General features: G+C 42.4%; 1 protein-coding gene across 1 annotated transcript; it reads left to right on the top strand.

Moving 5' to 3' along the window:
• The first annotated feature begins 5,492 nt into the window (after positions 1-5,492).
• On the top strand, positions 5,493-12,962 carry B2M (beta-2-microglobulin). Its single transcript, XM_043555538.1, has 5 exons — positions 5,493-5,499; positions 7,075-7,169; positions 10,358-10,633; positions 11,169-11,196; positions 12,440-12,962. Exons 2-4 carry the CDS (start codon positions 7,103-7,105, stop codon positions 11,180-11,182), a joined length of 357 nt encoding a protein of 118 aa, XP_043411473.1. The 5' UTR covers positions 5,493-5,499; positions 7,075-7,102; the 3' UTR covers positions 11,183-11,196; positions 12,440-12,962.
• Positions 12,963-13,346: the final 384 nt, after the last annotated feature.

Raw genomic sequence — 13,346 nt, 5'->3', positions numbered from 1 at the left:
CCCTCAGGGCATCGAGTGGCCAGATAGGCTAGTCCCACCTCAGGTTTTGATGTCATCAGTCATTGAATAAATAGATTTTTGGCTAGCTTTACAAACGGTAAACTGTCTTTTGGCAAACCATTTGTGGCAAGGTGATCTACAGTTAAAACAATAATAGTAACAAGGATAACGAAAGTAATGAAATAAAGAAAAATATCACAGACACAAACCTTTAATTTTCTGACTTCCTCCTTTGTACCTTGACTGCTTCTATGGTGTGTATGTGTATGGTGACTCCTTCACCTTTTTTTTTTTAATTTTTTTTAACGTTTATTTATTTTTGAGACAGAGAGAGACAGAGCATGAACAGGGGAGGAGCAGAGAGAGAGGGAGACACAGAATCGGAAACAGGCTCCAGGCTCTGAGCTGTCAACACAGAGCCCGACGTAGGGCTCGAACTCACAGACCGTGAGATCATGACCTGAGCCGAAGTCGGACGCTTAACTGACCAAGCCACCCAGGCGCCCCTCCTTCACCTTTTTATATTCTTTTTGTTTTGAATTACTGATTCTTTACTAAAAATTTCTTCCTGGTTTCTTTGCAGTTCTCTTTTAGGAGAAGAGTTTAGAAAAGTCTAAGGAACCAGAGTGTAGAGAGCATATAGTCAAATGCAGGTCCCACATAGCAGGGGACAGCCAGAAGGGACCACGTACACTAACTGGCCAGAGGCAAGTATCAGCTAAGCAAGCTGGAAAGTGGGAAGCTGGGGTTTAGAAAAACTTGCCAAAAGGGAAAAAGGGCATTTGAAGGAGACCCCTGACTTTTTTAAGGGGGCTTCACGCCCAGTGCGGAGCCTGAACTCATGACCCTGAGATCAAAACCCAAGCTGAGATCAAGAGTTGGACATTTAATGAACTGAGCCACCCATGTGCCCCAAGAGTCTTGATTTTTAATAGTGCTGCATGGAATCTAAGGCAGGATGGAAAATCCAAGTTAGAATTCTATAGTTTTAAACCAGAAACTGAGATGCAGACCCAAGGATCTATGAGGGGAAATCACTGATGAAAAGAGACTATGCCCGTAAGTTAGTTTCTGGGTGTAATATCCCTAGGGATGGTGCCCAATTCTTGGCTCCTGAGGTTGTCCTGTTGCCCCCACACTGTTAGGGGGTTTTGACTTCTGCATTTACTTACCCTTCTCTCCATCCAAGTTGACAATTAATGATGCCTCTAATCCCTTTTATAGTGGGTGCTGTGTTCCAAACTATAATAATAGTCTTTGTAGTCATTATTTTAAAATTCCTCACTTTCCAAACTGTGTACAATATATAGCCATGAGAGGATAAACACTAAACTTTAACCACGGTTTCTTAGGGGAGGAAAATGAGATGAGAGGCAGACAAGGGAACTTTCACTTTCACTCTAATTCTTGTATTTTTCCAATGTGCATACATTCATGTGTTGGGCTTATAATTTAAAATAAAAAGTCCCTTAAATACCGTGCTTACTACTGGGAAGAGGATTTGAGAGAAATTGGAATTTCATAGGTCTGTACTATGGGTTTTTTTTTTTTTAATTTTTAATGTTTATTTTTGAGAGGGATAGAAAGACAGAGTCTGGTCAGGGGAGGGGCAGACAGAGTGGGAAACAGAGAATCCGAAGCAGGCTCCAGGCTCTGAGCTGTTAGCACAAAGCCCGATGCAGAGCTAGAACTCACAAACCACGGGATCATGACCTGAGCTGAAGTGCGACACTTAACAGACTAAGCCACCCAGGTGCCCCTGCTTGATGTTTTCAATACCAAATTTGTATGGCTTTCCCAGTAAAAACAAATTGGCAATTGAGAGAGCATGGTGGTTACACACAAACCTGAGGCCGATTCCCCACCAACCAGATATCTCCACTCTCTCATCTTGAATTTTCTCATGTAATCTCCCTCAAACAGATATCATAGTACTTACGATGTATGGATTTTGTCAGGTTTTTCCCCCCTCCTATGAATGGTGTCTGACTTGGTAACTATCAATAAGAAAAAGACCTCACTCTGTGCTCCATTTGCTTTGGACCTGTTGCCCATTGTGTAGTAGCTTTCAAATCTGAGGATTCAATCAGCCCAGACACCTTAGGAGGGTGCTAATAAATTAATCATTGTACTGATTTTAACTCCAGATTGGAATCTCCCGGTTGGCAGAGTCTGTTATCCCCTTCTGCTTTATTGTTACAGTATTTACATTTTCCACAAAGCCTGCAGTCAACTGACATTTGCTCAACTTAGTGGAATTTAACACAAAAGACTGAGGATTTCCAATTCCCCAGACAGACTAACCAGGCTGTACTTTTGAGCAGGCAATAATCTTCAGCCTCCTCATATTAAACCATTTAACAATACGCATCTTTGGGTTGGAGGACTGCCTGTTTTAATATTCTTTATAGTTTTTAGTATGTTCCAATTTTCTGTCATGTGCATATATTACTTTTGCGGGCAGAAAAAAAGTGTCAGTTAAAAAAATAATCCTACACATGTTGGTGCTGGTTCCTGTTTATCTACTTCCCCTTATCTTCTCATACGCTTTTAATCCTTGCCCTGATCTCTAAGACAGGCAATGAATTGTTCCCATGAACCCTTTCTCAGAAAGTGATTTTCTAGTGGAAATTATGGGGCCTTTGGAATCAGATGGTCCAGTGTCTGAATTTCAGCTCAGTATGAATGTGGGCATGTATCTTACCTCTCTATCTCCTTATCTGTAAATGAAAGTAACACCTCCGTTCTAGATTGTTGTGTAGTTTGGGTCAACAGCTTCACAAACTTTAATTTGTATATGGATCACCTGGGGTGTTGTTAAAACGCAGACTCTGGTTTAGTAGGTCTGGGTTGGGCCCAAGAATCTGCATTTCTTTCTTTTCTTTTCTTTTTTTTTTCAACGTTTATTTATTTTGGGGACAGAGAGAGACAGAGCATGAACAGGGGAGGGGCAGAGAGAGAGGGAGACACAGAATGGGAAGCAGGCTCCAGGCTCTGAGCCATCAGCCCAGAGCCCGATGCGGGGCTCGAACTCACGCACCGCGAGATCGTGACCTGGCTGAAGTCGGACGCTTAACCGACTGCGCCACCCAGGCGCCCCATCTTTCTTTTTTTTTTAATGTTTATTTATTTTTGAGACACAGAGAGCCAGAGCGTGAATGGGGGAGGGGCAGAGGGAGAGGGAGGCACTGAATCCCAAGCAGGCTCCAGGCTATGAGCTGTCAGCACAGAGCTCAACAAGGGGCTTGAACTCACAGACCATGAGATCATGACCTGAACTTAACCGACTGAGCCACCCAGGTGCCCCCCAAAGTCTGCATTTCTAAGAATTCCTAGGTGTTGCTGATGCCAGTGATGTATAGACCACACTTTCAATTACAACGGAGGGATTAATGACATAACATTTGAAAAAGCCCAGGCACACAAGTCCTATGCTTATTCCTCTCTGCTTGAGTGGGCCTGGCTTTTCTAGCTGTTTGGATGGGCCCATCTCAGAAAACTGCTGACTGAGATCCACTCACGTGCAACCCAACCTATTTGCATTTTAAGCTATTCCTATTTTCTCCCCACTTCAGTTATCATTCTTTTTCTTTCTGTTCAAGCACTCCATTCTTCTTTTGTCTAACAAAAACACAGGTTTTTTTTTTCTAACAGCTTTATTGAGGTATAATTGACATACAATAAATTACATTTAAAGTGTACAATTTAATAAATTGTAATATATGTATATATCCATGAAATCATTGTCAAATTCAAAATAAACTCATATCCATCAACCCCAAAGTTTCCTTATGTTCCTGACTCTCCCCTCTCAAACCAACCCCCTCCCACCCCAAACCACTCATCTACTTTCTGTTGCATAGATTAGTTTGACCTTCCTAGAGTTTTATATAAACAGAATTGTACAGTATATACTCTTTCTTGTCTGGCTTCTTTCACTCAGCATAATTATTTCACCTATGTTGTTGTGTGCACCGGTCCTTCATTCCTTGCTTATTGCTGATGGTATTCCACTCTATGGATATATTCCACAATTTGTTTATCCAGTCACCTGTTGACATTCGAATTGCTTTTAGCTTTTGGCTATTACAAATAAAGCTGCTATGAATATTTGTGTACAGGTCTTTGTATAGACAAATGCTTTTGTTTTCTCTTGGGTAGATACTTAGAGTGCCTGGACAGTACATGTTTAACTTTTTAAAAAAATTGTCAAATTGTTTTTCTTTTTTTAAAAAATATTTTAATGTTTATTTATTTTTGAGAGAACAGGACAGAGCACGAATGGGGAAAGGCAGAGATAGAAGGAGACACAGAATCTGAAGCAGGCTCCAGGCTCTGAGCTGTCAGCACAGAGCCCGATGCGGGGCTTGAACTTACGAACCATGAGATCATGACCCAAGCCGAAGTCTGACTCTAAACTGACTGAGCCCACCCAGGCACCCAAATTGTTTTCCAAAATAATTGTATCATTTAACATTCCCACCATGAGGACATGAGAGTTCCAGTTCTTGCACATTCTTGAAAATATTTACTGTTTTGAATTTTTTTTAATGTTGTTTATTTTTGAGAGAAAGTGTGAGTGGGGGAGGGGCAGAGAGGAAGAGAGGGGGTGACAGAGGATCCGAAGCAGGCTGTGTGCTGACAGCATACAGTCTAATGCGAGGCTTGAACTCACAAACCATGAGATCATGACCTGAACCAAGGTTGGACACTTAATGAAGTGAGCTACCCAGGTGCCCCAAAATATTTACTATTTTGAATTAATATTCATTGTAAAAAAATTTTTAGGAGAGTCCTATAGGCAAAAAAAAAAAAAAAAAAAAAAAAAAAAAAAGTACAGCTGCTATACCCACGACTGGGAAATAACACTATTAAATTGCCATGTTTGTGATTTCTACAAGCTTACCCTCCTAGACAAACGGTCTCAATAAAACAAACTTTATATCTCATTTTCATTCTCACTACTCAAAGCATGTCATAAATGGAAATTCAAGGAAAATACAGGAGTTCCCCAAACACAGAAAACTGGAAGATATACTTTTCTGTCTTTACTGCATTTTATTTTTTTAATTGTTATCTTTTTGTCTTTGCTGCATTTTAAAATTGCTTTTTAAATTGGTTTTCTAAGTGAATACGTCAGAATCTATCTATAATGAATTTTAAGTATAGTATTTCTCTATGATGTAGTAAACAGGGAATTTAGAGGTAAAAAATAGCCATGAGTCTTCCTATACCCTGCACACACACACACACACACACACACACACACACGGGAGAAGCAAGAATTGGTTTACTTGTAACTTTATGCATGACAATTATTCTTGTACCACAAGAGAGTTATAGATTGAGCTGGTAGGAAAACTAGGTATGTAACAACAATAATCATAGTACATTTGTTAAACATTATAAAACACTCCGCTAGGAACTGTGTGAGGCTCTCTGTGCATTATCTCATTTCATTAGATCTGTGGAGAGTATTCTTTTTCTAGTTCAGACGTGGTTTCCACATTAGGGGTTATTACGAGGTCTAAAAATACATTAAAGAAATCTATAACATAACATGTTTGTTGGCTTTTTGGGGAATCACAACCCAACTCCCTTTAACTGAAAACCATGGTGATTTCCAAGATCTCCATCTCTCCCGCCCCCATGGTTGAGAAAAGACTGCTGGACTGAGTTGTCATGTGATGTCAGCATCTTTTTTATGGTATGTCTGGAGTGTAAGTTTTCTTAGTGGGTCTGTCCAACATTGTTAAGCTCTTACAGTCAGTAGGTTTGACTTCTTTGGCTGGACCTATGGCCCATGCAATCCAAATTCTCACTAAAATTTCAGAGCCCTTATTTTCCAAGAGTCTAACGCATGAATGGCAATAGCATCAGGCAAGTTTGAATCCTAGTCTCAGCTTTTGTTATCCCTTATTCATAAAAATTAATGGGGGGCGCCTGGGGGGCGCAGTCGGTTAAGCGTCCGACTTCAGCCAGGTCACGATCTCGCGGTCCGGGAGTTCGAGCCCCAGGTCGGGCTCTGGGCTGATGGCTCAGAGCCTGGAGCCTGCTTCCCATTCTGTGTCTCCCTCTCTCTCTGCCCCTCCCCCGTTCATGCTCTGTCTCTCTCTGTCCCCCCCCAAAAAATAAACGTTGAAAAAAAAATTTAAAAAAAGAAATTAAAGGGGTGATTCCTATTTCCTACTGTTTATTCACACATTTACCGGTTTGTTCATTCAATCATTCATTCATTCATTCATTCCACTTACGGAATACCTGCTATGTATCAGGCGCCATTCCAGTGTGGTAATTCCCAGGGAATGATGTACCTAAAGGGGTCTGTAAACTCTAAAGCTCTAGGCAGTTACTGCTTTGGCAGTGGTTGTTTTTCTCACAAATCAACAAAACTAAGAAAATTACCTAAACAACAGCAGGAAGATACAGGGAAAATTTTCTTGGCACAGGGCTTTACAAAAGCAAACTTTGGCCTGAAGGAATTCAGGAAGCAATATGGTCCTTGTCCATTCTGGACAGTTCTCTGAGTTGTCCTCAGGAGACCGCGAGGCTTGGGGACTGTTTTTCTTACTCAGAGAACCCGTAACCCTACATTATATTTCCGGGGCCATAGTTATTAATCGAAGTTCTTATTCTGCCCCGCACCATTCATTCTTTGTCCACGCTCTTAATCTTTCTGGGCTTCAGTTTTCTTGAATGAAAACCACATGTCCTCAGGTCCTGCTAGGGACATGGTAAGCAAGTCACTCTGAGGCTGGCTGGTTCTCAGAGAGGGGCTGGACCAGAGTACTTCCAGTCCAAAGTTCTAGGATAGGAGGCCCTCCGCACAAGCTCTGGCGTGCACCCCAAATCGAAGGGCGCGGGTTTATAGACAGCGAAACTACTCGGCCCAGCCCAAGCCTTTCTAAGCATCAAGGGACTTTATAGGAAAATGAAACTGAAAACGGGGAAGTCCCCCTCTCTAACCTGGCCCGGCACCGCGCGCTAGGAGACAAGTGACGGCCCCTGCAGTAAGCGTTCTGATTGGCTGTGCGCGCGTGGCATATAAGTAGAGGCGCAGGGCGGGTTGGCCAGTCCTACTTCTGGCGCTGCTCTGCTAGCAATGGCGCGTTTTGTGGTCTTGGTCCTGCTCGGACTGCTCTATCTGTCCCACCTGGATGCCGTCCAGCGTGAGTGTCCCCTCTTGTTCTAGCCCTTCCTCTTCTGTACCCCGATCTGTTTGGCTCTCTCAGCTTTAACTCTGTAAGTCACCCACTCCTTCTCCTCCCTGGGGACTAGCCGCGGGCTTGGTCTCCGGGCCGGGTAGCGGTGGGGTGGCCGGGCAGTGGGGAGGGGTGTGAGCCCAGGACACAAGTCTCCTTTTTCTTCTTCGGGAGAGAGGGACGGGGGACGCCTTCGGCGTGCCCGTGCCAGGTGGGTCAGGACAAAGTTTCGGGGTGATGACAGACTTCGGAACGACCGAGGTGGGGGAGGGTTTCTCTTCCGCGTAACCTCTAGCTTCCCGAGCGCAGCTGCCTGGGAGGGCTGGAAGGCGGGTCCTAAGGACGCGGGATCCCAGGCTGTGAATGGGTGGAGACATCCGACTGGGCTTGCGGGAGGCACCGCGCAGGTACTTCGGTCCCCTGCAACTCTACTCCACTCGGATCGCGGATTTCTCCGGCACGCCCGGCGGGTTCACGCGCCCAACAAACAGGGGAGGGATCGGCACGTGGCATTTGTAGACTGCTTTGAGGTGTTACAGAGCGCGTTCACATCATTTAATTCACTTGTTGCCATTACATGTCGCTTTTAATAATCATAAGAGCTACTAGTTAATGGTAAGGAGCGTGCCGGGGACCTTTTGTGCTTTATGTCACTTGATTTTGAGATGAGCTTACGAATGTAAATATAATGGTTATCATCAGCATCTCACAGATAAAGGGAGATACCGAGCGTTTAACTTAAACACACAACGTGGGAGAAGTGGCAGACAGTCGAGGGGGACTAGAACATTTTTTGGGGGGAAATGGCTCAACTTTGGCTCTACTGCCTGTGGTTTTCCAGTACCTCCTTGTCACCTTCGGGTGTGAGATTCTTGCTAGCAAGCTGGAGAGCATTCGGGCCTTGTTGCCTTTTCTTCACAGAGGGCTTCCTCTTCGGCTCTTTGCCTGGTTCTTTCCAATAAAAACTAAGCCTCTACTTTCTGTTTTGAAAAATCGAAGGTTTACAAGTCAGGGAGATTGTAAAACCAGTGATAAGGATAATCAACCTGGTTGGCCAGGTTGTCTGTCATGGACATTCTAGACCCTGAGCACGGTCTAAATACCTTTCAATATACAGACCCTCTCACATTTTCCCCTCACAAAAGCCTCTGTGAAGCTGGATCTCTTGATCATGAGATAAAGGTATTTATAATCTGTTTACAAAGTAAAGCACAATTACTATTATTGATATTTGCTGGCAACTATAGAAATCTTAAAAAAAATAAGCTGACATTAAAAGAAAAATCTTACTTTGAAAATTTCTAGGGTAATACATGCCATGAATAGATCACTTCTAGAAGATACATAAGAAATGGGTAATGATGATTGCTGTTGTGGGGGAGGTCTATTTTTTGCTCTGTCCCTATGTGGGTTTTGTTTCACTGTGCACATAAGTTGATTTTTCAATTAAGCTTCAGAAGAGCTGTCCAAAAGTCACAGAGCCAGTAAGTGGCTGAGCCCAGAAACAAACCAAGGCTTATCTGATACTCATCTTCCTCTCAGAAGAGATTATTGTGGTGTTCTTGCAGAACCCTGCCTGGCTCCCTCATAGAAAGAATTCTAGGCCTGATGAACTTGTGCTCTGATTCTTGTGGTATTTATTATGTTCTAATTATTAGAAGCTCCAATATAAAAAGCTTTCTGATTTGTCCTCACTTTAACTTAATGAAAAAAAATCAAAGCTTCATTGGGATCCCCAGTGTAGCTCCTATTGGGGCTGGTGATCTTTCCTTTGATGATGGGGTGTTTGTAGACAGATATATTTGGTCAGAATATCCTGGCACTCCTCCCTATCACATCCTGGACATGGAGGAGTTGCCTTTTAGTGATCTTGTACCCTGCATGTGTGTGTATTTAAAAGTGAATTATACACATGAATTAGTGTCAGTCTGTGTGCTTAGTAGCAGTAATACTTCATTGGATGAAAAATGTGGAAGTAGAGTTTTTGATAGTTTCTTTCCATATCCCCAGGGTAGATCTAGTTATGCATCTCATTTTGGAAAAACATATTCTATAGCAGCAATGTATTTCCAACATGGCTAGTTGTAGCAATCACTTAAGGGTTCTAATTAAAAATGCAAATCCCACTCTTATACACATTACTCCACTTAGTCAAAATGGAGAATATGTTCTTTCCCTTTTGCCACGGTCTTCACCTTTCCATAATGTTCTTACCAAGCCCATATCACTCATTTATGGTATCTTCTGACTTCTGTAGGCATTTAAGTTTTGTTTGAGGTAATACTAATAACATGTGCCACTTACAGAGCAATTGGTATGTGCCAGGCACTATTCTAAACACTTAATACATATTGAGAAGTCAGATGGGTGTGGGTCTAGGCAGGAGCATGAACCAAAAAAGAAAGTAGTAAACAAACAAACAAACAAAAAGATAGGCTGAAACAAAGTACAGTAACATGAGGTTTTTTTTGTTTTTTTTTTTAAATATTTTTTTAAAATTTTTTAACGTTTATTTATTTTTGAGACAGAGAGAGATAGAGCACGAACGGGGGAGGGTCAGAGAGAGAGGGAGACACAGAATCCGAAACAGGCTCCAGGCTCTGAGCGGTCAGCACAGAGCCCAACGCGGGGCTCGAACTCACGGACCGTGAGATCATGACCTGAGCCGAAGTCGGATGCCCAACGACCGAGCCACCCAGGCGCCCCAACATGAGTTTTTTGATGTGGCTATTATGGAGAGTGTATGAAATGAGACATGAAGTTTGAAAAGGAGGGTGGGGCCAAATCATGAGGACTCTTGAGACATGTGTTGAGGAATTATATGGGTGCTGAGAAGCCATCAAAAGTTCTTGAGAGTCTCCACATAAAGGTCTTAAAGATTTGGCACAAACTCCAGTGACAGAAGACAATACTACTAGAAATCTGTAGAAAAAAATCAAAAAGCCACGAGTAGAGAAAGTATGTGAAAAAGATACTAAATCATGGTTTATTCCTCAAAATGGGTAGCTTTTTGGAAAAGTAGACAGAGTGGAAATGGAATTGGGAGAAATCAGTGATCAAATTTAAACATTTGTTGCCCAATCTAGCTTTAGACCAAGGTGGCCCCAAGTGAAATACCGTGCAACTTTCATTTGTCTTTCCTTGATGTCCCTCAGATTCTCCAAAGGTTCAGGTTTACTCCCGTCACCCAGCAGAGAATGGAAAGCCAAATTTTCTGAACTGCTACGTTTCGGGGTTCCACCCACCACAAATTGATATCACCTTGATGAAGAATGGAAAGAAGATGGAAGCGGAACAGACAGATCTGTCCTTCAACAGGGACTGGACTTTCTATCTTCTGGTCCACACCGAATTTACTCCCACTGTCGAAGATGAGTATAGCTGCCAGGTGAATCATACTACTCTCAGTGAGCCCAAGGTCGTTATGTGGGGTAAGTTTTTAAGTTCTTTCCTTAGCTACTGACAGTTGTATCTGAGAATAGGCACAGCTTAAAGACGCTTTGATATGAAAAAATCTGCATACTGCAATTGACAGGGAACATTGTAAAGCTCTGATTAGTGGCACCTTGAGAGACCTCTGCACAGCATGATCCCTAAAACAGTAGTTTCCCTGTAGCAAAAACGGAGCAGCAGTAACCAGCAATTGCACAAATGCACACAAACTCCTAATGTTTCTTACCTGCTAGCTTCTTTGGGCTTTCCTGACAGCCTCATGGATATGTAGAACCATCAAAAGTCTCAGGGAGGCACAGGCCTTTGTGAGACCTGCTATCCTAGTTCCTTACCCAGTACTCCCTTGATGGGTTGGGATCTGAGCCTACTAGGCAAGGTTGGGCCCTACTGAGTATTCATGGTTAGGGACAGCAGGCTATTCTAACAGCCTCATTTGTAACAGTTTTAGACATTTGTTAGCATATGGTATTTTAAAAGTAAACTTACTGTCTTTCTCCATTTTCTTTTTTGTAGAGCGAGATAAGTAACCAGCATCATGGAGGTAGGTGAAAATACTTTCTTGTTTCACTGTCCTGGGGACTAACGACAACTCTAATAGGATAACCCTCATTATAGGAAATATATTAATCAGGATAGCATTTCAGCAGGCAAGAAATAATCCTACACGGAATACATTTTCTTTTCCTGTGGAGTGGCATGAGAAAGGTATGTAGCCCTAGTCTAATGCTGCCGGCGTCCCTAGCCCTCTAAACAAAGTCAGAGGAGCTGTTGGAGTGGTGTAACAGGATAGGGGAAGCCAGTTTACCTACATTTCCTGCGAAGGTTTGATCTTTCTTCTTCCACTTCTACAGTGTGCATCTATGGGCCTTCAGAAATGAACTGTTCTCTTCCTTTGCATAGCAGTTGCTTTGTTATTCAGCCAGAAGAGAGGAGTGACATGATTCTGCAGACATCCTGTTCCTTCAGTCTCTTGTTCAGCCTTAGTGTGTGGGCACTGTGTTTGCCTTCTAGAGGCTCCAGTCCAATAAAGGAGAGAAATGGAGGGGCGCCTGGGTGGCTCGGTTGGTTAAGTGTCCGACTTTGGCTCAGGTCATGATCTCACGGTTCATGGGTTTGAGCCCTGCATCAGGCTCTGTGCTGACAGCTCAGAGGCTGGAGCCTGCTTCAGATTCTGTGTCTCCCTGTCTTTCTCTCTGCCCCTCTCTGCTCACTGTCTGTCTCTTGCTCTCTCTCTCTCTCAAAAAAAATTTTTTTAAATACAAGAAATGGAAACATTGTTATGATGCAATGTAAAGATACTATAATATATGTATCTACAGAAACTTCTAGCAGCGTGAGAGAGGGAGGAATTGCACTTCTCTGCATTGTTGGTTGGAATACAGAGGTAGAAAATACAGCTCTTCAGTGAAATTCTACTTCATAGGGTACCATCATAGCGAAAACCTATTCAAATTTCCCATTATGTTCTAGCACAGGGAAATCGATTTGAGAGAGCATCAGAGAGTTTGGGTGACCTGCCCAGAGTCACACAGTTACTAAATGGGAGAGCCAGGACCCTACCTCTAATACCAGCATTCTTTCCTCTAAGGTTATAGGAAAACCAATGGGATAAATTAATGGGATATGCTCTTGGTAATGGGTTTGGATAATTGTCTGCAGCTATTTCTTTTACAAACAGTGACTTACACAGCAGAAGTTAGACAAGTGTGTTGATGTGATCTGTAATCCAAATAAAATAAAATAAATGCATTTGCTAACAAGCCTTTTTTCTTTTTTTTTTTCAGGTTTGAATATGGTGCATTTAAATTGGACTATTCCCAAATCCTGCATTCTTTTTAATGCTGTTAGCCTTTTATGTTCCATTATACAAATCATAAAGTTATATTGATGATAATACAAGTATAATCTACTTGATAATTCTCTAATGGGCACTCTCTGGCATATTTGACCTGTCTGGGCATATAGATGTATGTTTCAGGGCTGGAAGCTTAGAGGTGGGGTGGGGAGGAGAGCATCCTCATGTTCACCATTAGTATCTTTGCCAGATCTGACCTCTCCAGTCTCTTCACACAAAACTCAATAAGAATATAGCTATGCATGTTTAGAATTAACTTCCAATTTGCATACTCTGCTGGGAATTGGGAAATGTTTTGAAAGATAACTGTCAAATTATTGGTAATCTGTTATAGTGCATAAGGCATTTCCTACATAAAATTCCTATTGACTTCTTGCATGTTAGAGCCATTGTTGCATATAATTTGACTTCTGTTGATTTTGTTTTACTAATTAAAACAATGGTAAAAACTTGATGTGTTCAGTTTCTTATATTTTACTCCCTCTGTTACCCCTTTGTTTTAAAACAGGAAAACGGGGCGCCTGGGTGGCTCAGTTGGTTGAGTGTCTGACTTCAGCTCAGGTCACGATCTCACAGTTTGTGAGTTTGAGCCCCGCGTTGGGCTCTGTGCTGACAGCTCAGAGCCTGGAGCCTGCTTCTGATTCTGTGTCTCCCTCTCTTTCTCTCTGCCCCTCCACTGCTCATGCTCTGTCTCTTGCTCTCTCTCTCAAAAATAAATAAACATTAAAAAAAATTATAAAACAGGAAAACAGTCTTCAAGAGTCACTCGGAGAAGAGTGTAAACCACTGTTATATAGGGCTTAACTCACAGTGGACAGGGCCTCAGTGATCTGCAT

This window comes from Prionailurus bengalensis, chromosome B3, assembly GCF_016509475.1.
Source record: "Prionailurus bengalensis isolate Pbe53 chromosome B3, Fcat_Pben_1.1_paternal_pri, whole genome shotgun sequence".
Classification (NCBI taxonomy): Eukaryota; Metazoa; Chordata; class Mammalia; order Carnivora; family Felidae; genus Prionailurus; species Prionailurus bengalensis.
Note: the sequence above shows the minus strand (reverse complement) of the source record. Positions and strands in the feature narration are given on the sequence as shown.